Genomic DNA, 27,159 nt, shown 5'->3' with positions numbered 1-27,159 from the left:
TCGAATATCAATTTGTATTTTTAAGTACTTATATCATAGTTGGTACTAATTTATAAGAAGGGTGACCAGTAGTCCCTGTTTGCCTGAGTAAGTCTATTAGCCTGTTTTCCAGTGTAACTGTAAGTTTTAGTAGTGTCCCTTTTTCCTATTGACCTTAAAAAAAAAGTCCAATTATTTCACCAGAAAAATGAGTTTATTTGAGGATAGCGGAGAATTGCTATTTGAGACAAGTGAACTATGGTGAACTAGAGGTGTGTCCAGAGAACAGAGGAGAAGGCTTTGCTTTTATAGAGGGAGGGAGGAAATTGGGGAGGGCTGTGGTGGTTTTCATTTGCTGGCGATGTTGGGCAGCTTGCCGTTGCTGGATCAGGAGGAAATCTTTTTTCCTGCTGGGGTCTGTAACCTGCAGTGAGTGATATGTGCCTGAGAACTCCTCTTTCAGGGCTTTCTGATTTCATTTTAAATGAGGTTTCCTTTATTCATTTTCATGTTACTCTCAAAAGTGTCTCAATTTAATTGAAAAATTGTAAGGATTATAAGGGATTATTGTTTACATTAGGATATTTTAATATTAAAACTTTAGTTGTTTCTTTTTGCATTAGTCCTTCAGAACTTAGTCATATTTCATTTGCTGTAGCTTAAAAAGAATTTCTCCTTTCTATTATTTTATTTTTTTGATAAATATTATTTTCTTCTTTTTCACTTTTATTAGGTAGAATTATTACAGTTCGACTGCACATACACATTATATTGCATGTAAATACATATATACAGTATCCTGCACATTTTTTTCCTTTCTATTATTTTCATGATGAACTTGTTACAGAGTTCATAGAGTTGCTTATATGAGGTATTTCTAGAGCAGTGATATTAGTGTATATCCTCTTAACCTTCATCTCGGTATGCAGGATAATGTTCACTTTTTGGAAAAAATGGCTTTCATATTTCTTGTTTATTTCATATTGTCCTAAAGATGTTGAAGCATTTGTCTGTGTGTGTGCCTATATTTTGGTTATATTTTACTAAACATGTGATAAAGTGGACGTGATCAAATCTTTCAACCTGGCTAAATAAACCTTTATCACTTTTTTTGGTGTTGAATATATCCACCGGTATGAATTAGTTTATGCTTGAATCATTGGATTTGTAGCATGCTGAGTAATACTGGTTTTAACACAGATCCCTGTGGGATTCACTTAATGCCAGTCTCTATTATACTGTCACAGCATCGATAAAACCTTGGTACTTGCTATCAGCCAGACAGATTCTTATCTAGCTTATTTTATCATTCATCCAGTCAGTACTTCTCCAGCCTTTTTCTATGTAGTACTGTGTCAAAGGCTTTGTTATAATGTGGATAAATTGTGCCTATTACGTTTCTTTTCTGTATCAACTCTGTTACCACTTTACAAGATTTACAGGGCTTAGAATTACTCATTTTCACTGACGATTATAAACTAACTCAACCTATTTTATTATTTCTAAAACTATTACTTTGGGATGTTTTACAGAGTTGCCATTTTAAAAGGCCAGTTTGATCTTTCCTTAGTCAAAAATATCTTGTACTTACCAATATATCTTTAAAAAGAACTTAAAAAAAGGTAGATTTCTGTTTTTTTGTGTTTATATCATAATATAAATATTTCTCAGTGTCATAGATTGATATATATGTCTGATTCTTGATTTTAGTACTTATTTTTCTCACCAAATATTAATATTAATAACTATAATATTAATAAAATATTAATATTTGACTATGTCGATTTGATGAGTAATGCACCATATAGGAATTTCTAATTGTGTTACCATTAGATTTTAAATTTTGCTCCCTTTGGGTAAAGATACTTATTTATAGGTATTTTCAGTTTTATACTGTGTAAAAAAACGGTTGACAAGAATTGTCATAAAAACTTGATGCTTTGAAAATATTTATCTAGGCACTAAAGATAAAATATATTAATGAAGTTTATACTGTTATTTTTGCAATGAATGTAATAATATAAGCACAAGTATTATTTGGTTGTTTTATTAGACACATAGTCATGTTTCTTACGTAATAATATGTAACTAATATATATCTATGTGTATTATATATAATATAATGTTTGTTGTTTTTGTGTTTCTTCTGCAGAGAGTGACAATGAACTCTCAAGTGGAACAGGTGATGTGTCTAAGGATTGTCCTGAGAAGATCCTATATTCTTGGGGAGAATTACTAGGAAGATGGTAAAAATTTATTTTTCTTATTGAAAATTTTATATTTACATAGTTGATGTTAATTTGTTTTATTAATCAAAACCTATATGTTTATATATCTTAATATTACTGTTAATACTGAGTTTACTTAAGGAGTGAATGTAGATAGAGAAGTCATCCAGGGGCTGAGCCCTCAACCACTCCAGCGTTTGGCTCTTGGAAAGCTGAGTAGGCAAGACTGTGTGGAGTTAAGAAAACACCACCAATAAGAAAGAGGAGAACCAAGACAGAAATCAAGTGAACTAAGTCTAGGGAGCAATCAAGTGCTGATAGGTCAAGTCAGAGAAAGCCTGAGAATTTCACTGAGTCCAGCAGTTTGAATGTCCCTGGTGACTCTGACAAGAACCTCTCAATGGAGAGGTAGCAGTGAAAGCCTGATTGGACCGTGTGTAAGAGGAAAAGTAACCAGCAGGGATGGATAGCTCTTCAGAGTAGTTCTGCTGAAAAAGGATCATAAGAGTAAGGGACATATTAAGAAGTGGATGTGGGGTGAGAGCTTATTCCAGAAATTAAGATGGCTAATACAGCATGTTTGAATGCTGTTGGAAATGATCTAGTAGAGAGAGAAAATTTGATAATGCCAGAGGAAGGAGACATGGTTATAAGAGAAGTAGATGAATAGGCAGTAAGAGATGGTCTTGTTGACTAATGGAGGAGTTGTATTTAGGAGCACAGAAAATTCATCATAGCAGGAGGAAAGGCAGGCATGGCTACGAAAGTGACAGCTGACTTAGGTGTACTTACTCTGTGCCAGGTACTTCAGATACCTTAATTAATTGTCATCACAACAGCCCTTTGAGGTAGGATTATTATCTTCATTTTATAGACGAGAAAACTGAGGCTCAGCTATATCAGGTGGCTAGTGTAAAAGTACACAGCAAACAATGCCAGCAAACAGGTAACTTGCTCAGGATCCCATGGTCGGTGAATAATTTCCCCAGGATCATGCAGCAAGTAAATGACAGAGGCAGGATTTGAATCCAGACAGTCTGGCTCCAGAGCCAGAGCTTATTTTAACCAGTTGGACAGACTGCCATTTCTATAATGTAGGTAGGTTGCTGGATTAGTTTTTATAGAAGCAGGTAGACGTTTTAGTAAGGAAGAGAATACATAGGAAAATTGATACCCTTGCCGGGCTTTCTAGAATGAGTTTAAAGAGAGATCATGAGAACGGCAGTATGGACGAGAAAACAAAATACTTTTATGACCAAATAAACAGCCAGTTGAGATCTTTGCTCTGTTTATAAAATGCGAGATTTATAACTTGGTTCAGTACACTTTTATGAAGCATCTTCTTAGGCTCTAGGAGATGCATAGGTCAACACAGTGCCTGCCTTTGCGGTTCATAGTCAAGAAGGATGGGAAAGTATCTTCATAGCAGGCCACTTTAACAGAATAAACGAAACACTGAGGTTGTTTCAGATTTCTCAACCATTTTGTTATATTTCTTTTTTATAAAATGACAATTAACTGATTCTTTCAACCATCTTAAAAGAATCATCTACTTTTTTCTTAGGAACTGTTCTAGAACCTGCTGATTTAAAGATGAACAAACAGGAGTTAATTTCTACCCCTTAATTTTGCCATCTTATAGAGGCATATAGACATTTAAACAGATAGTTGTGATATAATGGATAAATGCTTCTGTAGGCACTGAGGAACCAATGGAAATTTTCAAGTTTTCTACACAAAAGTAGGAAAAAAAAAATAAACCCAATAAATCTTCATATGCCCATCATCCAATTTCAGTAGTTATCAACATAAGAAAGAGAACCCCTACCAAGTATTTTAAAGGTGAAATTTCTATGATGCTTTTTATTGTTAGAAAGGTAATTTTGGAGTAGGAAGAAACTGAGTAGAGAAGCTAGTTAGGAGATAATTGCGTGGATTGCTGAGGTCCATACCAAACTCCTAGGCCTTATCTTATGTATGGAGAGGAGGCTTTAAATGGAGAAGCAATTCTGAGATAGAATTGACAGGGTTTCTCAGCTATAATTCAGTGTACTTTATTTTTCAGAAATAAAATACAATCTTTCTAAATTTATATGTTTAGTAGTGGACTTCAAGGAACTCAGTGAAAGAATCTGAAGGAACTGTTTTAAAGAACTAAGATAACTGATTTTTAGACCTTTAGAAAGCTTGCTGGACCTTTCACAAGTATTTCTATTTTATTTGGCTCATTATTGCGGTTGTGTCATGACAATTCATATGAAAAGGGTAAAATTTGCCTAATTGTGAAAAGTTTATACCTATTATATGAGGATTGAGAAATTTTAAAATTACTCTTGGAATATCTTTTTTGAACATTAACCTTTTTTAGATTTAGAACCTTTCAAGGGGCCTTAGGAATACTAGCTAGGTACTTACATGAAGATATTTCTGAGATTGATTTAGGTAAAGCACCTATAATGGAAAACAATACATTTTGTGCTTTGGGGACACTTTTAAGTGAGGAGACAGCCTGTGTTCTCAAGGAACTTTTGAATGAAATGTAGGTGAAACTATTTTGAACTTATTACAAAACAGCTAGACCCCTGTATTAAAATAAAGTGAAACTTACATGGATAAAATAAGAATTCAGATAATGAAATATACTATTAGCTATAAAGGAAAACGAATACTAATTTGAAATTATCAGAAAAAAAAGCATACTATGGAAAAGAAGATAGAAAACAGACTGTAACAAATTCGGTAATGGAGGTCTTCAAGCAAGATTGGAGGTAAGGCGTCTTGAAAGAGCTACGTGAAAAAAGTGAGTGAAATAGAGAAGGAGAGGGCGCAGGGCAGGGAGAAAGGAACTGAGGAAACATTTGTGATGGGAGGACTTGGGAAAACCAAACTGAAAGTGGTAGCAAGATTTCTTTTATATGTTGAATATATTCAGAAGGGTAGTGCTGATGGACTTGCATATTAAGCTATTTAAGAAATTAAAGGAATTGGGCAAAATTACTTCTGGATAACTGTTTCTGGTTTTGAAATTATGTCCAAGTTGTTGAGATTTTTAAAGACTAGGAAAACACAGTGCTGACCCTGAACACTTAGATATAAGTCAGCTTTTGTGGCAGAAGTTTTTCTGACCAAAAGAAATAAGCAAACCTCTGAGGTAAATATTGAGTATTGGTTTGTTATATATAAATAAAACTGTCTTCAGACTATTCATTCTCTTTTATTCGACTATCAGCAAATAGATACGCATTGAATATGCATTTTGATTGTATTCTTCATGGCTGTACTTATTATCAAAGTAGGCAAATGTATTCTTAATCTGTGGTCTCTCAGCCTAGCTGAGCATCAGCAAGCTATAAGGAAAACAAAACAAAATCTAAACTCAGGGGAATGGGGAAAGGTATAGCCCAAGTGGTAGAGTGTGTGCTTGTCATGCGCAGGGTCCTGGGTTCAATGCCCAGTACCGCCTCTAGAAATAAACAAATAAACCTAATTATCTCCCCCCATAAATAAGTAAGTAAGTAAGTAAATAAATAAATACACACACACACACACAGGAAAGGGAAAAAGTGCCACAGACATGTAAAAAATAACACAAGACTTGTTAGAACTAAACTCTGGGGAAACAGGAAGGATTAGAATCAGTAAGCATGAACAGCCATAGCTTCCCTCCTTTTCACATCAATATAGTAGTCCTTTTTCAACTAATGAAAAAAACCTGGCAAAAATGTAAATCAAAACAAAGTGCTCTTGATCTTCCTAATGACCTTTAATCTGTCTCTTTTCTTGAAACTCTTCTTAATGTAGCTTGTTTAACTTAAAGTAAGACCTAGGGTTACCTATCAGGTCTTACCATTACTGGGGAAGGACAAATCCCCACCTTTACTTGCTGTTCCCCATCTTTAAGTTTCAGTTCTAGCTATTCCCTTTTCAGAGAAAAACTTAAAATCAGTCAAGTTGCTGTGCTCGCATTCTCGTATCTTCTAGCCACCTGCTCCCACCTCCCCTCTATCAGAGTTGCCCTGCCTCCATCAGTGACCACTCACTGTCATTCAGTGGCTTTTCTTCTCATCTCTTGAATTCTTTTCTTTTTTCTTTCTTCTTCTTTCTCTTCCTCCTCCTCTCCTTCTCCTTCCTCCTTCCTCCCTTCTTCCTTCCTCCCTTCTTCCTTCTTCCTCCTTCCTTCTTCTTCTTCCTTCTTCCTTCTTTCTTCTTCTTTCTTCTTCTCCTTCTTCTCCTTCTTCCTCTTCCTCTTCCTCCTCCTCCTCCTCCTCTTCCTCTTCTTCCTCTTCTTCTTCTTCTTCTTTTTTTTTTTTGTTAGAAATAATCCCTTCCCTTTGAAATGCTCTCCTGGACAGCTTTAAAAATAGAAAAAGTTCTTACATGCCCAGATAGTTTCAAGAAAAGATGCTTCTTTGAAGGTAACTAGCTGAATATATAGCAGCTTTATGATCCTATTAAAATCAATGAGAATGTTTGCTTTTAAAAAAGCATTCTTCTTTTGCTTAGCCTTAGTAGTTGATCATATTAATTTAGTTTCATAAATGTATTCAATGCCTTTTATGTGTTAGGCACTGTTCTAGGTGCTTGGGATACATAAGTAAAGGCAGAGATTCCTGCCCTTGTGGACTTTATATTCATTCATCAAAAACTGCATAATTATTATATGTTTAGTATGCACCTGGTTTATGTGTGACTTTTTGAATAATCAGATATTTGTTCCTAGTGCAGAATTCAGCATGTGTCATACTAGTTGCCTATTTCCAAATCTCCTGATAGCTGCAGTTAGTGTTGTATTAAAGCAGTGGCCATATGTAGTTATATTTTTTGTTAGAAATATTGAAACAATGATTATTTATGTAGTTTGGATTATTTCTGTTTTATTAACATTATTTCTATTTCTACAGTTTGAATTCTCTCTGGTTATAGATATATACTATATATTTGGCTTAATATCCATTAGAATCTCTTAAATACTGTATCATTACCAGAATAATCAGTAAAATAAGGCTAGTAATCATGTAGTGTTAGGAATGACCTAGCTCTTTTTAAGTGTCAGTCTGTAAAGATAAATAGTGTCTAGGTTTTTAAGAGAGGGGAGAAGAATTTTTTTCTGTTATGGCTGGCCAAACAGATGGCTGAAGGTCAGCTAGAAACATTGAACATTGGTTGAGTTGGATAATATGGTGAAATGTGTGTTAGAGACTGTTGAATATTAACTTTAATTTGTGTGTATGCATGTGTAGGAAGAGATACTCCAGATTCAAAATCTTATATAAATCATTGTACAGAGTAATTTGAGCCAAAATAACATATAATTAAACTGTTTGTCCTCATTTTGCTTGCAGTGTTGGAAATAGTAGGATGAGCAGGTCATTGCAGATGTTGTACAGTAACTAGGACTGGTGGCAGTGGAGATAGAAGTGTGTTACAGGTGTGTGGATTTTGGAGAGATTAGAAAAATAAAATGCATTAGACTTCTTGATGGATTAGTAATGGATCACGTGGCAGACAGTAATGTCAACAATAACTCCTAGGTTTCTAATTTGGATGAATTGTGACAGACACTGAGACAGGATATCCTGTAAAAGAGCCAGGTTTAGGGAGAAAGAATATGAGTTCTAATTTGGGCATGTTGATTTCTGGAGCTCAGAATACATGGGCATGGGTGGTAAAGTCCAGAGACGAGAGTGAAGAGAATTAGGTCACTGAGGGAGAGTGGAGAGAGAGAGCTTAAAACACTTAAGAAGCTAACAGGGGAGAAGCAATCAGCAGTGGGGTTTCTGAGGAAGGAAAAAGAGAATGCTTTGTCATTGAAGCCAAGGGAAACAAAGTGGTCAACAGTGAAATGATTGGAAAAATGTCCCTTGAATTTAGCAGCGTGGAGAGAAATCATCTATTACTTAAGTGAAAACTGTTTCTAGGAGAAAGAGACAAGCCATGTTGAGCTGAATTGGGGAATAAATGCAGAGGGAAGACATAGGGATAGTGAGTATACAGCACCTCTTTTGAGAAATGTGATGCCCAAGATAGGTGACAGTATGGTATCTAGAGTGCTGTGAGGGGCTGAATGAAGGTTTCTTTTACATGGAAGTTATTTATTGGAGTTTTAATTGCTGTAGATACACAGTGATGACTTTGATCTCTATATAACATGTAATGTGTAATATATTTAATTACTTTGAATTCTTCTTGTATGATGTTATACATTGTGGGACGCATAAATCAGAGTATTTTCCATTTAATTTCATAGGAAATGAGCTTGACCATTTGCACACTGTTGTTTTTAGTGAACAGAGTTTTTCTTTTTACACTAACAATACAGAAACTCTGCTGTTCTCACACCACATATGTTTTTCCTATTCAAAAGTGTTATCAGGACCAAATAATAAATTACAAAAAAAGATCCTTTTATGACTGATCCAGGCTCTCGTGATGCGGTATTCTTTTGCTAATCTTAAATTTAGCTGGATAGCGAAGAAGTGGCAGCTGGAAGGACGTCTAGGTGTCACATAGTTTAATCAGGTGTAGGTCTCCTCAAGAATGATTAATACTCTTTCTACTTGAAATACTTTATGGCATATATGTAGCTATGGTGTTTTTCCAAATTAACTAAATTTATATTTTAATTTGAGTCCATGAGAGAAATTAAAATACTTGAAATGACTTTTGTGTGTGTGTGTGTATGATTATAAAAGAATTCAAGATTGTTGTAAATATTTCAAACAGCACAGGAAAATAAAAGGAATACTTTTTATTACATAGATATTTTGGAGTTTGTTCTTCCATATTTTTTTCCTATGCATGTCAAAAGCAGGTTTCAAAATAGTATGTGTTAGGGAGAGAGTGTGAGAGAGAGAATGTGTATTTAAAAGAATACCATATATACTATTTTGAAACCTGCTTTTTTCACTTAGCTCGCATAATTATGTTCTTTAATGGTGCAATAGCATGTTAAATCATATAAGCTCTGCCTCCTTTTACTTTGTCTTGCTTTAAGCCTTGACAGTATGGTCAGTTCTCTAACTCAACAATATACACGTTTTCCTTGAAGAGGCTGAAAGAAAGCAGAATGGATATAAATTTGATAGTTTATTAAAAATATCACTGAGCTGAGATGAGTTTACTCAAACTTTTGAGTTATGGAAGTTATTACAGTTTTCCCAAGATAGGATTATGAGAGAATGAGGAAAGCATGGAACATATTTTCAGATGAAGGGCATGCCAAAACTGAGGTCTGGGCTGGAGTTGGAAGAATGTGTAAAGATAGAGAAGTAGGTAAAGTAGATGGGAGGCCAATTTTAGAAAATAGCCATAATTGTTTCTATGACTTTTTAGGCTTAAAACTTGAAACCAGAGGCTGGGATGATATTAGACCAAACCAGACTACATCATTAATGTTTGGAGTTTGGATGGTTACAGTAGGATCAGCTCTAAGACATCAAAAGTGAGGAGCAAATACAAGAAGAGATAAAATCAGAGCAAAAAGTTGTAGACCATAGCTCCAGGTTCAAGCTAGGCATAGACTGGGAACTACAGTTCAGTTTCTTGTTCAGCTGGGCAGAGGATCATAGTAGCATACCTACTGTGTGATCATTGACTTTGTGACAAGAGATATTTGTTCCAATTCTAAACACCCTTGGGAATGGGTAAGGCTGACAAGTGTATGTTGCTGGTGATTTGGTTAGGTTGTGTAAGTTTTGTCAGAAAGGGCCAGGTCCTTTCTGTAGGGTGCACTTTGGGCCAGGATGCAGGGGTGCAGTCAAGGTGTGATAGGCCTCTGATTCGCTTTCAGCATCCCTTGCCCCCAACCCTTGCCGTAAACATGCCATTAGCTAGCTTGCCGTACGTTCATCTCAGTGGATTCAGGTGGCTCTTTTTAATGCCTTGAAATGCTGCCTAGAAATACATAGTTAACGCATTCATTATTATGAATAAGTTCATAGGATGATTAAAACAAGTAAATGAGAGGAAGGAAAAACCTTTCTTGTGGGTGGAATAACATGGTTTGTCAATAAAGAAGATATGATCAAGGAAGAAGAGTTGAAGATACCACTGAACTTAAATGCTAATATTATTATTTCATGCCCCATCCTCCACTTTTCTCCTGATCCAGGCTTACACCTTTAAAGAAACTCATTAATATACTTTCCATAACAGCAGCAGTTCACATTGGTGAAGGGAGTATGAATGGTTTATTTTCTTGTTTTCTCAGGCACAATAACCTTGGTGCACGACCGAAAGGGCTGTCCACTCTGGTGAAGAGTGGTGTTCCTGAAGCATTGAGAGCAGAGGTATGGCAGTTATTAGCAGGCTGCCATGACAACCAGGCAATGCTGGATAGGTACCGACTTCTCATCACAAAGGTAGGAGAGCTTTTCATATTATTCTTATGGGACAATGTATTAAGTAAATCCTGCTTTCATAGCTGCAGTAAGTCATAAATGCTTTGAACGTCTTTAAAAACTGTATTGGTGTTGTTCAGTGAATAGCTCTGCCTTTTGTTTTGAACACTTGTTGGAGAGCGTTAAACAACGCACTGTAGTCGTCTGTGAACACTTTATGCCTTGGCTTTCATTTTTCGTTCGAGTGACTTTATAATAACTATTTACTAAATTGAAATATCCTTATATCTCAAGTATTTTCAATTAACCTTTCTTATGGTATGAGATTTATATACAGCTGTACACAGTATAATTATATGCTAGTATAATTTTAAAATCAACTTAAAATGAAATTGTAAGGCCTTCTGTACCTGTGTAACTTTATACTTAAATGATGTGGATAGTTTGCCCAGATCCTTATTCTGTCAGGAGCCTCTGGTTCCAATGTAAATTCCTTTGCTTATGTCCAAAAAAATAGATAGATGAGTGGTTTAAAACGATGGCTGTCACAGGGTGTTACATATAAAGATTACTTAAAAAAATACTAATCTATCCTTCAAGCAAAAATTAATGTTATAATAATGGATGACAAAGTGACTGCTTTTGGGAATAAATTCATGTTATAGAGAAGGACATTTGAAACATTAGGCAATTTAAACATCACTGAGTTTGTGACTGAAAGTTACATGCATGCCTTATTATAAAACTCTTACCATTTTCTTACTTTAAAACCTGCAATTAGAAATTTCAGACATGTTTAAAACTTGTGCAAATAGTTGTAGAAAATTTGAGACTAATTGTTACAACACAGTCTGAAAATGCAACACATTCTGATTTATTCTTAAGAATACTTTGAGAAAATGAGTAATCTCCAGCCAGATTTCAACAAAATGATTGTTGGGTGGGACTGAAACAAATGATGCACCCCTGCTTGGATCCATGGCTCTTTGTAAGTCTTTTTCAGATATGATCATGATTAAAATCATGAATCAAAAAACTAATTTCAAGAAGTTTTCAAATTGTCATTTCATAAAGTGCTAAACAAACATATTAAAAAACACTCATATTGAATGATTCTATTTATATGAAATGTGTAGAGTAGACAAATCTGTAGAGACAGAAAATAGACTAATGATTGCCAGGAGCTCGGGGAGGGAGGAAGTGGGAGAGGCTGCTAACAAGTATGGGGTTGCTCTTTTGGGGTGATGGAAGTATTCTTGAATTAGTGGTGATGGTTACACAACACTGTGAATATACTAAAAACCACTGAATTGTACACTATAAAATGGTGAATTTTATCTTATGTGAAGTTTATCTCAATTGAAAAAATATACAAACTAAAAAATTTTAAATGACTCATATTTGTTACTTAATAGTATTTTTGTAGCATTTTTGTGAAGTGAAAGTTTTTTTCATTCTTTTTATCGTTTTTACATTCTGTCTACATGTCTATGCTTATTCATATTAATACAGTAGCATCTGTGCATAATACAAATAAATAATAAAATACATATACCTATATTGGAAGTTTATGCTCAGACATTTTTATTGACAAAGGTATCTGAGCAAAAATGTCCAGAGACCATAACTTTTGGCATCAGATAATTTTTTCATATAATTAACAAACTGTGTACTATTTTTTTTTTTGTTTTGTATTGGGGTATAGTCAGTTTACAATGTTGTGTCAAACTATGTACTTTTAATGGCTGTTCATGGGGTAGCAGCTACTGCTCTATCCCTTCCTACACTATGAGGCTTTGTTGATTCATACCTTTCAAGATTTCAAACTTTGTGAGAAAAATAAAAATAGTCTCCCACAATATTATTTATAAGCCCCTGACAACACAGTACACACACACACACACACACACACACAGACATACACACATATACATGTGATAAAAGCTTTGCCATGTATACCAAGCACCGGGGTAGTTTTGAATATACAATTTGCGGGAAAAAGTTTAAGATCAAGGGAGAGAATGACAGAAAAAATGTTTTCATTGAATACAGTATCCCCAGACTCCTTTCACTCTGTGCTTTTGTTCAAGCTCTCAAGTCATAACATTTCTGTGAGAGGAAGTACAATGGTATATTTAATTTCATTGTCTTCCTTGATTCATAACCAAGATAATAAAAATAAGACGAATAATGTCAGTATTTTAAAGATGATTGTGTTCTTTCTCTGTGCTTTTGGGTGGAAATGAGACAGCAAGTGTTTGTGGTGTATGTGGTGAATGTCTATAAGCTTAACCAGCCACTCAGTAGAAAGAACATGTACACCCAGAGGATTTTCCATAAGAGGTGCCTGCATATTTGGTATTTTCTGGTCATGGTTCAGCAGCTAGTAGTGCCCCCCTTTGGTCCAGTTAATTTTTCCTCTCTTATTAAAGGAATGGCAAGATTTCAGGGTCAGTTAATGAAATAGTTCAGCTTGATCAAACAGACTTGCTTTATAAAAATCCTACCAAAGACATCGGATTCCATAGGGAAGAAGGAATATGAAGTATTTCTAGAAAACCTACTTAAGATTTGGCTTCTGTGAAAAAGTAGTCTGTTTATCACTTAATCCTGTAGTAGCAGTGCTCAAGTCCACAGTTTGAAGCAACAACTCACTTTCTGAAGCAGTCTTTTCAGGTGAGGTGGCATACAGCCAGCAGGCTGCATCCAGCCTCGAATATGCTTTGTGTAATCTGCAGTACAGAACGTTAAAAAAGAGCATACATTTCTGACTCAAGTTTGTGCTTTCTGTTTTGTCATAGACTTACTGCTTTTTATTATTTACTCTCTGTTCTTCATACATTGTAATACCTGTCCAGCTCTCAAATATATTTGATTTTGTGACTCCATAATATTAGCATATGGACCGTTGCCTCGGGGGTGGGACCTGTCACAGCGTGGTTTTAGCTGATTAATGTCTACTTCACCAGCAGACTCTAAACTCCTGGGGAGCAAGGACCACAACTATTTTACTTTGTGGGATACCCTGTGTCTGTTATAGGGCCTGGCATATACTGGATGATCAAGACAATTTGGTTTTGTCCCTCTGAAGAGGGATTTGATATCGTTTGTTGACTTATTTATAGTCATTTATTTTTTTTTTTAAACCCCTAAACTATATAAGCCTTACATTGTGTTGTGAGTAAAGCTGGTAAAGTATAAGCACACTGTCTTTTTCCCAGGAATTTTATCATCTAGTTGGGGAAAGCTATAAGCAGTGGGTTAATTTGAGCAGCAGGTTCTGATGTGCTTGCCTGTGTTGTTTTTTTTTGCCAGGGAGTAGGTAGGAGCCACTCAGAATTACTGGCATAGAGAGTTTTATAATGACTAGTTGGGGATGTAGATTGAGTCATCCTGAATCTTAGTAGGTCAAGGCTAGAGAGTAATGCTGAACAGGGAAGAGGGCCGGGGTTACAGTGTGGAATAGTCACACGCTCAGGTCTTGTTGTTTTTGTAGTGTAATCGACAGAAAATACAATTTTGCAAATCTTTTTGACTGGTAGGAAAAGACTATAGAGACAAAAGGTTTAAAGAGGATGAAAAGCTCTAGACTAGATTCAGGTGAAGATGACCCAGGACAGGGTCTGCAGACTATCTGGAGCTGAGGACCAAGCAGGATCATCCAGAAGAGCTGTTGCATTTAAATCATGGAGAAGTTATGTTGACCCCACCGCCAGCATCCAGGAGGCTTTTGGGTACAACTTGCCCTGGTAAAAGTGGTAGCTCCACTTCGGGAGGAAATGTTGGTGCTCACTATGGACCCTGGGCTCAGATTCCAGGCTCTGCTGATTCCTAACTTGGGACCCTGGGCAAGTTCCTTAACAATCCTTAGTCTCAATTCTCTCATTTGTAAAATGGGCTTAATAATGCATACCTTACAGAATTGTTGTGAGGATTTAGTAAGATAATTCATGTGAGGTACTCGGAGCATGCCTAATATGTGGTAAGCACTCACTAGTGATACAGAATGAGGAACATTGTAAAGCAGTGTATGTTTCAATGTTAAATGAATGGCACAGAAAAGGACTGTAGGAAATACATTGTTTACTATGGGTTCTTGATGCCTGTGCAGATTTCAGGACATCCATTTGAGAAATAAAAAGAAGGAAAACAAGATATGTGTAACACCCTACTATTTACTTCTGCCACTACTACGTTCTTTAATTTATCAAACATTAAGACGTCTTCTGTGTTAGACACTATGCTAAGCACTAGAGATACCAAGGTGAGCAGCACTGGTATCCTGTGTGGTGGGAGTTTACAGTCCAATGGGGGAGGCATTCCGGAAAGCAGAGGAACGTGGTAACATGGCTGAGTGCTGGCCAGAGGTGTGAGCAAGCTGATAAGGCGGCACAGAGACTGAGGTCGCCCATTCTGCTCAGGAGCAAAGCCCAGGAGGATGTGTTTAGGCTGAGGCCATGCCATGCCCAAGACCCAGAGATGTGAAAGGTCCTGCCGTGGTCAGAGGCTGGGGGAAGTCCAGTATGGCCCATGAGGACACTCTAGACTGTAAACTCGAAGTCAGCAAGGATTGTGTCTGGATTTTTCTCACCGCTGCACTCTTAGCACGCAACCCTAGGACTGCCCTCTAGTAAATGCTAGAAAATGCTTACTGAGAGAACTGGTGGGTGTGTGATGGGCATCACATCTAGCACTTTCATATGCCCTTTCCATGTGAACCTGAACAGCTTCAGTGGTGTAATTCCCATTTTCACCATCAGTGAAATAGGTTCAGAGAGATTAAGAAACACACAGTTACAGAGTTAGTAAATCCATAAAGTAGAAAATTCTAAGTTCTTTATTGCTTATCATTGAAATTTCTGATGTTATTTCTATTAAATTAGCATTCTTCCCAATATTGAGGTCATCTGAAGGGACAATGGAAGGATTGTGACCTTGCTGCCCCATAGAGGGAAAACAAGCAGAATACAAAGCCTAAATCCTCTAAATTGAGGATTAAATCCTAATTGCTGGCTTGAGGAGCCACTGAGTAATGATCACATTTTCACACATGAGCCTTATGACATCAGGGAGATTGTGTATGTTTTAGGGCAACCTGAATTTTATATAGCTTTACAGAACTGTACGTGTAAGTTCAGTAATTACATGGCATGTGTATTATAGTTTATCAAGTCTGCTGATCACTACTTATATAACACAGCAAATATCAGATTATATTTTTTTTTGTAGAAGTAATCTAATTTATAACATTCATACTTTATGCTTTGTTAAAATTAAAACAAGTTCTTAATTGATAAGCCATTTCTTTCTACCACTCGAACTTGGTTTTTTCCCAGACAGATCTTCTTTTCAAGAAGTATGCACGTGCGCGCGCGGGCACGCACACACACACGCACACACACGCACACACACACAGAGTTTCTTTTTAAAGGATTTCAGTTCTAGTTCAGTTTGGCCTGGATTTAAGTCTCACCCTTCTCATGTATTATCTTGTGATTTTGAAAACTTATCTCAACTTTGTAAGCCTCAGTTTCATCATTTGTAAAGCAGGGATAATAATCCTACCTACTGGAATTGTGGGAATTAAATAAAATGACAAAGTGCTTGGCATCTAGTAAGTAGTCAAGATACGAATATGTGATAATAGTAATAATGGATATTGGTGTTAGTGTATATTTCTACTTTAATGTGTTGGACAACTTGTCACATAATTTTCACAAGAGCACATGATGTAAACAGCAGCTGATGGAATTGAGAAGTAATCTTTTTAGAAATATGAAGTGTTACATTTGTCTTTTTCTGTGTTTTTTTTTTCCTGGCTAGTAAATATCATGGCACCCTAAAACGTGACTAGTGATTATCTGAATTATCGTTTTAGTGATTACGCATATTCAACTGTATCATAAAGTCAAATGATCTTCTCTAAAAACCACTCCTAATGACTGCCAATATAATCAAGACTGCAAGGCAGGTATTAATCTCATTCACTTATCAACTCACTCATTCACTCAGTAACTCTCTTTATTGAGCATCTTTTATGGGCCAGGCTCTGTGTGGTTTCTAGGCCTTTGCAGATAAAAAGGGCTCACAACCTTGAGGAGCATGGCCCAGGGAAAGCCAGGCCTGTACACAGATAAGTCAAGTATATTATGATTCAGGTTATAATAGGCATCTTAATCAAATGTGTGGAATACAAAAGAGGTAGTGACAGCCCTGCTTGGGTGAACCAAGGAAGACCTCATGGGGAAGATGATGCGTGAGGTGGGAATTAAATATGTCCGCGTAGGATCGGAGAAGGGAGTAGCTTACGTAATGGTTCAGCTGCCACATAGTGACTTAGCTTGGCTTATCCTGGAAGCCTTAGGAAGTGAAGTCAGTGTGCTCCTTCCTTCCCTCACTCCCACCTCAGTCGGCCAGCTACATCACATCCACTGTCTGTGAGTCAGTGCTGGTCACCTTGTAAAATGGGAAGAGCGTTACTACAATTTTATTCTCATTAGAGTAAGTATGTGAAGTGAAAAACCTCAGAAAACATGTCACATCAAAATGATATATTTAATTGGTCCCCTAGGGTTGATGTAATAGAATTTTAACAAGTAATAATATAGTGTCTATTCAGTAAATGTTTGAGTACCTGTTATGTGCCAGGTACTGTGCTAGGATGGTAATGCATGTTAATTTTTAAAATCAGTGAACTGAAAAATACCATCTATCGATTAAATATGAAACAGTATAAACTTGCAAAGAAGAAGTCTAATTTGACCAAGTACAGAGAGAGCCTGGGCTCAAACCTCTATCAGAGAGCAAAAAGGGCAAAGTTGGAAGTATGACTTTGGTAGTTGGCTGCCAAAAATCCTTTTCGGAATATAAATAAAAAACAACGAGAGTGGCCTGTTTTAAGACTCTGCAAGTTCTCTGCTTTCTTGAGCATTGTATGGACACATAAAACTTCACTGTGTTTATTCTTGTCAGATTATTGGTATTGCTCAGAGTAAAGCCTGTCTTCTCTCTGTTCTCCAGAGTATTATTGTAGCAGATGGCTTTTAATAAAACATGTAGCTAAAGGAAAATTTTTACTCTATTTTAGTGGAACGTACTGTAATTATAATTACTGGATATTCTCAAGAGGAAATGTTTAAATTGGTATTTTTCTTATGATCAAATAACATTGAGTGAGTAATTTAATTGAAAAGTCAAATTATGGTATCAGTTATATATATATTTAATTTGATAAGTTTTTCACAACTAAATTAAACTCTGTACATCATTTAGCCAGACAGGTATTTGCTTCTTTCTTTACATGGTTTATTTTTTTAAAAGTCAATGCAGTATCTTAGTCAAATAACACTCAACCCTAGTTTTGTTGAGAGGAAGGGCATTGCTTAATTACATGGCTGCTCTGTTCTCTGTCATCACCTTGTCTGCTTGTAGGAAATGAGCTTTTTGATAGAATGAGGTTATTCCTGCTGCGTCTGTACCATTGATGTTATGAAAGTCACAGACTCTTGTACTGGTATATTACTGGTGTAACCATAAAATTTATAAAAATTTCTCCAGAAAATTTATAGATCTTTAAAATTTATTAACCAAAAAAATAAGAGGGGCAAGGACACTGAAGAGTACTCAGTGTGTTGTAATGTAAATGCCTTAAACATGTAGATAAAGATAGAGGTCTTTATTAAAGGAAACTGAGAATCGTGAAAGAGATTCTTTAATAGGGAAGGGTATAGCTCAAGCGGTAGAATTCATGATTAGCTTGCGTGAGTTCCTGGGTTCAATCTCTAGTACCTCCTCTGAAAATAAACAGGCAAACCTAATTACCAACTCCCCCCTCCCCCTGCCAAAAAAAAAAAAAAGAATTTTTTAAAAGAATGTACTTTTTATTTTCTCTTCTCTTGCGTAATAAAGGCAGTGGTTTCTTACTACATAATTATACCTTTGCTTATTGTTTTTTCACAGCATAACTTTAATCAAATTTTCTTGGTCCTCATGTCCTGAGGTCTTTCGTTTTCTATCATATCAATATTGACACCTGCATGTATAAAAACTACAGTTATATATGTGAGTCTGAGGCTAAAAGTTTTACCCCCAGCATCAATAAGTTTCTGTAAAAAATTTAAAATATATTCTTAATTATTTTCATGTACTTAAGTGATAATGTTCTGTTTCTAGTAATAAGTATTGTTTTTGTTATTCTTTAAACATAGTAAATAGTTTTGAGGTAAATTAAGGAAAGGATGACTTTCTAATGAATTAGAGTAGGTGTACACGGTTTTGAGGGAAGACTTTTGGGCTTGTTGAGCATATATCAGGGGCGTAAAAGCTGTATTTACATCTAGAGAGTTAAGGATAAAAGGAAAGCTCTGATATTTTCAAGAACCCAGGATTATACTGTGACTCCTGGATCCCAATTTCATAATAACTTTGTTAGACTTATCTGCACATACTTAGGAGCATATGTGTGTTTTATTGGGTAATATGGTGTGATGAGTCTTCTCCAGGGCTTTGCTTTGCTTTGATTTACCTTTCCATTCACATTTATGTTTAGATATGTTTACCATTAATTAGCCTCAAGGTTAAAAAAAAAAAAAAGAATGAGGCAGCAGATACCTATGAGGCAGACACCAAAAACCCTCCTTCCCAAACATATTACAGGATTCTGCTTGTGTTTTGGTGACATTTCTGTTGGGTAGTTTCTTGCTTGATTACTGCATGAATCTCTTGGCATCTTTTCTTTCTCTTTTTGTATCTCTTTGTAGTTTATATTTCTTTATCTCTCCATTGTGTCTTTCATTCTCTTCATTACCTACCTCCCTTTCTTAACTGCACATAATGTAGCTCTGAAAAAGTGGTTTTTATTATTTGTCGTTTTATATTTGCTAGGTGTCATGTTCCCTGTGAATTTCTCAGATTAGGCTGCTTCTTACTTGCGTGACTTTTAGTTGATTTTTAAACTGACAGTACAGTGGACTGTGTCATGGTAGAGCAGAGAAACTGTCATTTTGTTGTACTTGGTATCCCCAGAGCCTGGCATTAGCCCTTAATAAATATTTGTTGAATGACTATATGAATTAAATTCTATAGGTCAGTGTTCCATGACTGGGAAAAAAGTAGGGGTCAGTGGCATTATAAGTGAAGAACTGGATTAGAAGTTACGAATTTTTTTTTTAAATAGAACACTTCAAGTTATGGACCAGAGCTGATTAACTGAAGTCTCACTTTTTTCATCACATTTAATGAGTGGCTCTTAGGGACCAGACACAAGACTAGTCATTGAAAAGTTATCTTTTTAATTTATTCTTTTTTGTTGGAAGATAAATAATTACTTCTTTTGAGCTTATGGAGTTGATATGTAATTGATAATATGCACACATGGAGACCCCCAAATGTGGCAGGAGTATGTCTCCTACGGCAGACTCATCCTAGATCCTGCTTTTTCCATCAAATAGCAAAAAATAAACAAATGGAAAAAGAAGCAAAAGAACCACTGAGTAAATTTAAGGTTATTGTAGGCCTTAGAAAAATTCAGATTCTTTGTGAAATTTCTTGAACTTCTTCTAGAATGTGCTGGATAAATACCATGTTGGGGATATTATTGCTATAAAATGTTTTCAGATTTTAAAGCTTTATTCCATAAACTGACTCTTGGTTTAATTAATATATCCATTCCATAGAGTGTTTCAAACTAAGTATTGTATTTAATTCAATATGTTACAATTTTAAAAGAATAGTTATACCATAATAACATATTATGATTCTTATTTGGTTCCTTTTTTTCTGTATTAAATCTTTACTTTTTCTAGCTTTACAATTAATTTTATCACTTATGCTTCTATTAAGCCTATAACAGGCTTTAATTTTTTACACACAAACATTTTTATTTCTAATGAATGATGAATAGACTAGGTAAAAGTTGCTCAAAACTTTTTTATTCCTGAATTGGAATATTATGGGAGAGCTTTACTTGTTACTACTGTCAGAATAATTCAATCACTTCTACCCTTTAAGAGGATGATCTCTGACATGTTTATAACAGCTACTTAATCTTTTAATAGATGAATGATTTTTTGAAGACAGCATCATGAAGCCTTTATCTTGATACCTGCAAAAAATGATGTGAAAAGGAGCAATTCCATTGAATGCTTTAAGCCTTCAGTTCTTATTTGAAAAAGTATAATTGTAATTTTTAATTGAAAGCTTATCTTAATTTTTCTACCCATCTGTCTAGTTGGTACTTAGGTACTCTAAGTAAGGTTCCTTTTCATACAGATTATTTAATTGAAGTCTGAGGCTTTCTTACTTAACTTTCTAGGGACCTCAGATCTTTACTTTGAGAAGTTTTTTAAAGCTCAAGTATATGCAAAGATGATTTGGGTATGTTTATAAAATTTCTGTCCCGTTCAGTCCTCTAGAGTTTATCATGCAGTCAGAAGGGAAATTGATCTTTGTTATGTACTATTTAAAAATCAATATTTTCTGAGTAAATAAAACTGTAGCAGAACCTTAAATTAAGGAGATGAAGGAATTCCTTTAGATAATCTGCACCTTCTTTTTTCCTGTTGAGACTGGTGAGGTACCTCTCCACATGGAGCTATAGTTTTTCTAGCTCTCTTTCACTGAGAAAAGACCCTTTCCCGTTTAAACAGAAAACAGATCGAGCTTGATCCTAGGGAAAAGATGACACTTAGTAATACCACGAGGGGAATTGTTGTTCATCCCAGTGGCACAGTGTAGTCTTGCATTAAGTGTTCTGGGACTAATTAATCAGGAAATGATTCTAATTAAAAAGGAAACTGCTCATCAGCTGCCTGCTCAGGCTATTTTATGGAAAGAAACTGTAGACTCAGCTACTTGCTCTCTAGCCTCTAGCAACGTTATTTAATTGCTTATGTCTCAGGTGGAAGGGGTAATTTAAGGATTTCTAGCAGATTTTATTTTGTAGTAATAAACTGTGATATTTAATAGACTTGTTTTCAGATGTAAATTTACATAATAGCAATAATTTTGGAGTTAGAATATTTTGGTTGATCTGCAAGTCTTGTTAACTTGTAAATCTTACCATCTTTTTAAAATTATGGAGCAAACCATGCTACATAGAAAGAATCTTAGTAGACAACATTTGAATATGTATGTATATATATTATATATAACTTTAAACAATTATGCAAGATCAAAATAAACATAAATATTGAACAACTATTAGTGAATTTATCTATTTAAATCATACTGGCATTTCTGTTAGCTTAACAGTTTCTTTGACCTGACTTACTAAAGTCATCTTAGAGAATTACTGACTATGAGAAAGTCCTTCATAAAGGTATCTGCTTTACATACGTATCATATGTCTTGTTTCTCAGGCCTGTTTGTGTTTCTGTGGTGATTAGCATATCCAGCATATCAGATATTTCTTAATTTACAAATTGATTATGAACTGCTAATGAGAACTTGATAATTGTTCCTAGTTGTTTTTGTTAATTTTACTTCCTATCTTTTGATATTTGTCCTAAAACATATACAGAAGTTTATTAGTTTCTAAAATGGGCAGTAGTTGGACAAATTAGAGAGATAAGAGCTGGAGAACTACCCTCAGTAAGGGTTTGAATTGTAGACTTACCCTCCCTCGTATCCTTTCCACCCGCCCACTCCCACCCATTGGCACACGGTAGACTCTGAGCGTACTTTCATGAAGCTATTTTGAATTGTGGCCCTCTGGGGAATCAATTTATTCTGTGCTATTATTTCAAATCAGTTATAGACCAAGATGGTAAATCTTGTACAAAAGATTGCTGGTGCTCCACAATCTAATGTTTACAAACTTCATGGCGTGCTTAGCTAGGGCAAGCGTAGTCTTATGAATGAAGGAGTAGTTGCTTTCTTTAAAGGTAGATGCATTTCTATTAGACTTGTAGTTTGTCTATAATTATATGTGATACATCTGATGAGAGCAAGACAGTTTCTTGAGCAAGAACAGTATTAAAGCCAGGAGTCATAGCTTTTATTCAGGTTTTATGTCTGGGCTAATTTTTGTCTAAGGGTTTTCTTTGAACTTTGGGTGTGTGGATTTGTGTTAATTTGCATAACTCATTTACTCAAATGTTCACTTATTTGAAGTATTCTCATATGATTATTTAATACATTAATTTAAAGAATTGATTTAGGAATATTTATCTTTGTGACTTATCTACGGATTAGATTGATTTCAGGTAATAGTATTACAAGTTAACACAGAAGTCTGAAATTTGGGGGAAGGATATAGCTCAAGCGGTAGAGCGCATGCTCAGCACCCAGGAGGTTGCGGGTTCAATCCCCAGTACCTCCTCCAAGCGGAAATCAATGAAGAAACCTAATTACCTCCCCCTCAGAAAACAAACAATACAAGAAGTCAGAAAGTTTGAATACTCAGCCCAAGGTTAAATGTGTGTCACAACTGGAAATAAAAACTGGACTTACTCATAATTTATCTGTGGTTTCTAATTCTCTTTTTAATGTTTTACTTTGAACATTGCTTGGAGCATAAAGTTGTAGCGAATATTTCTTCTGTATATTGTGATAAAACTGTGGGCTTATGAAAGTTTTCATCAATAAATACTGCCTTCTGAGACTAAACACTAAAGAGGCATGGCAGCACATGTGTAGAGCCTGTTTTGTTTGTTCATCTGGGTTGCTCACCAGTGTGGATACCTACTCTCCTGGGTGTATACGTGGCAATGGATGAAAATGGTGCTGAACTCCAAAGGGGTGCTGAACTGTTCCAAGTTAGGCACTCAGTCACTTACTTTTCTTAGGTAGCAGGTCATGTTGGGATTCAGCAAGGTAGTGGATATTATTTCTACTTACGTTGTTTGTGGAACTCTTCATAGAGTGATTTTATTACCATTTAAGAGAGATTCTTTTGGTATTAAATTCTATCTAGTTTGTACCAAATTCATTTGCTGTCTTAAGTCACTAACAGTTCTTAAATGTAGGGTCCTTTGGTGGCATATTAATACTTTGAGAGAATGGTTATAATTAAATCATGACTATGTCTTTATTCTGGAGACAGGGATATTCTTTAACAATGCCCGTAGCAGTGAAACATCCTTGAAAAACAAGAGAAACCCTGTCTTATCTTGGTAATTTTAAGGGTTGTCTAAGATTGTGTGATGCTTCAGGGGGCACTCCAAAGAGTGTTTAGTCCCATGAAAATATGTCAGTACAGTTAAATGCCAACATTGTGTCACTTTGATCTTATGTAGAGTATAAACTTAGAATACAGTCTAAGAGGCCAGTTCTATATCCCTCTGCAAGTTTTGGTTTAATTGTTAAAGCACTAGGTCAATTCTTGATAATCTATTTTTGGTTTGTTTGCACTCAGTTTTAACTTCACCATTGCCTTTTTTTTTTCTTTTCTTTTTTTGGTCAAAAACATCTAGGACAGACCTCAGAATTTAATGGGCATTCACTGTACATCTGGATCTTGTTAAAATGCAGATTATGATTCAGTAGGTCTGCTATGGGGATTGCGATTCTCATTTGTAACCCATCAGATGATGCCACCAACACTATTACTAGTCCACCAACCACAGTTCAAGTAGCAGGAGGCTAGGTCCTAGACCTTAAACTGTAAAATGTTTCTGAAATAGTTTTAGAATAATTATTAGCTCAGTGAATGAGTGTAATTATTTATGGTTTAGTTAAGAAAGATAAATATACTAAAAAAGTCACAATATAGTTTACTATTTATTATAAAATAGTTAAAATTTTTTATAATCATGGATCACCCTCGTTAATAGATTAAAGATGGACAGATGAGACAATACAGTTTAAAAACTAAAATAGTTATGCAGTAGTTCATGATGAAAAGAATACTATGTAAGTACATATAAATTGGATTACACATAGTTGCCAGATAAGGTTTATGATTTTTTTCCTTGGTTTATGGAACAAATAAATCAACTGATACTTGGCTTTTACTTGATGGAGAAGAAGGAAAGTCAGAGAATCAAAAGAAGTAGATGAATCTTTTGAACAATTTTGCTCCCCTGGGTTTTGGCTGTCCACATTCACTTTTGATTCAGGCTGCTTCTTTAATTCTCAAAATGTATGGAGCCTTTTAGGTTTTCCATTTGAGTTTAAGGAACAAGAATTAAATTTTACTTCTATCTTTCTTCATTCCTGTACTCCTCGACCCATCACATTTAAAACTGCAATACATCTTACTTTCCAGGAAGATAAGTCCTGTTTCCCATTCCTTCTGGCGAGTTATAGTGGAGAAGAGTCTTACAGTGAAAGTCAACCATGTTAATTTGAAATATTCTATCATGAAAATAGTAGCTCAACACAGAGTTTAAGATTATTGGAGGGCTTTTTTTTTTTTTTTTTCCTCTTTTTGGAAATGGGCGAATGTGTAGCCAGAAGGATATTGTGCCAAACAGTCCTCTGGGAAAAGCTAGCCAGTGCCTTTGCTGTGGAACTGAAGTTACACACACTAAATGCATTAACCGCCAATGCTTCTTTATTTGTATTATCTTTAAATCATTCCCCGAAAGAAAATGAGTTTAGATGTTATTCATGACATATTTAATCACTGAGAGGCATAATTATATGAATCTTAAACATACTATGTATTTATCTAGATTATTGATTTAGAACCATTAGGTTGAATGTTACTAATTTAATTTGTGAGAGTGCTTTTTTGAATGACACTCATCATTCGAGACATGTTTGGGATTATGCTAAATACCCAACAGGACTTACAAACTAGCTTATAATTTTCATTTCTAATATACCCTTTACTCTCCCTTTTATGCTACTTAGTTTTATCTGAATATCCAATGTGGATTCAGGTTTTGTTGTGCCAGAAGCATATATAATTTGGAGGAGAGGGAAGGGAAGCTTTTTAAGGAAAATAGTCTTTTTGTGTGTGTGTGTGTGTGTGTGTGTGCAAATTTTATCAACGCGTATAATGTTGTGAACATATTGGTGGGACCCTTCCAGGAAAGAATGAAGCTTAAGCTAAGCTTCATCTTCTACTGGTATCTCAAACTGAAAAAATACTTTGTAGGTTTTTTTTACTGTTACAACAGTAACTTTTTAAATGATCTGCCCACTTCTATTTTTTCACAACCCCCCTTCCCTACAGCTCGTTTTCAACATTGTGGCCAGAGAACTCTTTAAAAAACTTCCAGAAATGCATTTGGGATAAAGAACAATATCCTGATATTTATTATTATTTTCAGTTTTCTTCATTCATTACTGAAAATCCGTATTTCCTCTCTGCTGTCATTTCCCTTGAGCCTGAAATAATTTCTTTAGCATTTCTTATGGGCAGGTCTGTTTGTAACAACATAGTTTTCCGTTATTTGAAAATGTCTTTACTTTGCTTCTATCCTTGAAGGGTATTTTCCCTGGATATACACTATTGGGTTGACAGTTTTTTTTTCTTTCAGCATTTTAAGTATGTTGCTCCCCCCGCCTTTGGCTTCCATTCCTGTTGAAAGTAAATGATCGTTTTAGAGTCGATATCATGGGCATGTTACCTGTGCAGTTGCATAGGGTCCCAAATTTAGAAGGGCTCTGTGATCGGTTACATTTTCTTCTGTTGCTGTCTTGAAATTCTTAATAGTTTTGAACAATGAGGGGGAGGGTGTAGCTCAGTGGTAGAGTGCATGCCTAGCATGCATGAGGTCCTGGGTTCAATTCCCAACACGTCTACTAAATAAATAAACCTAATTACCTCCCTCCATTAAAAAAAAAAAAAAAAAAGCTTTGAACAGTGAGCCTCGTATTTTCATTTTGCACTGACACCCACAAATTGTATAGCTGGCCCTGCATCATTCGTATCGTTGCTCCCCAGTATGTTGTATGTTGTCTTTCTTTGGCTGCTTTTGATGTTTTCTCTTTCACTTTTCTTTTCAAAAACCTGACTATAATATGCTTAGGCATGGCTTTCTTCATGTTAATCCTGCTTGTGGCCAGAAACCTATGAATTCGTGTCTTTCACCATATTTGGAAAAATTTGAGGCATTTTTTTTTTTGAACATTTCTTACTCCTTGATTCTTTCCTCTACTACTAGGATTCTATATATTGATGTCCACTCACATCCCTGGAACTCTTTATTTTATTAGCTTTTTATTTTCTTCAGACAGGATACTTTTTGTTAATCTTTCTTTTAGTTTATGTAACCTTTTATTTATTTTTTAAATCTCAATTCTTAGTCCATCCAGTGAATTTTTATTGCATTTTTATGTTCTAGAATTTTCATTTGGATTTTTTTTTCAATTTCTTTCCTGAAATTTCTTCTCCTTTTATTAATTGCAAGTATAGTTTTTTCCCCGTCACTGAGCATAGTTATAATAGCTTCTTAAAAGTCCTTGTCTGATAATTTCAACATTTGAGTCATCTTCAGGTTGGCTTCTGTTGATTGCTTTTCCCTTTGCAAATGGGTTACAGTTTTCTGGTACTTGTTTGTCAGATGATTTGGGGATTCTCTTCTGGAAATTGTGAATGTTAGTATTGAGCAAGTGTTTAACTTTGTTTTACTTAAACTATAAACTCTGTCTTGCCTATGGTGACCAGCAGCCCAGTTCTCACTTCAGTCTCTTTACTTGAACCTACCAGTTTGTTATTTGAC

At 35.3% G+C, this 27,159-nt stretch overlaps 1 protein-coding gene across 2 annotated transcripts in view; it reads left to right on the top strand.

Annotated features, from left to right (window-relative positions):
- The window catches only part of RABGAP1L (RAB GTPase activating protein 1 like), a 563,059-nt gene that overhangs the window by 139,031 nt on the left and 396,869 nt on the right, over positions 1–27,159 (top strand). For both annotated transcript variants that reach the window (XM_032463693.1, XM_032463694.1), the window contains exons 12-13: positions 2,132–2,225; positions 10,417–10,567. In XM_032463693.1, the coding sequence (XP_032319584.1) occupies positions 2,132–2,225; positions 10,417–10,567 (245 nt within the window). The remainder of the gene's footprint in view (positions 1–2,131; positions 2,226–10,416; positions 10,568–27,159) is intronic.

This window comes from Camelus ferus, chromosome 21, assembly GCF_009834535.1.
Source record: "Camelus ferus isolate YT-003-E chromosome 21, BCGSAC_Cfer_1.0, whole genome shotgun sequence".
In the NCBI taxonomy this organism is placed as follows: domain Eukaryota; kingdom Metazoa; phylum Chordata; class Mammalia; order Artiodactyla; family Camelidae; genus Camelus; species Camelus ferus.
The sequence above is the reverse complement of the archived record's forward strand: the minus strand, read 5'-3'. Positions and strand labels throughout refer to the sequence as shown.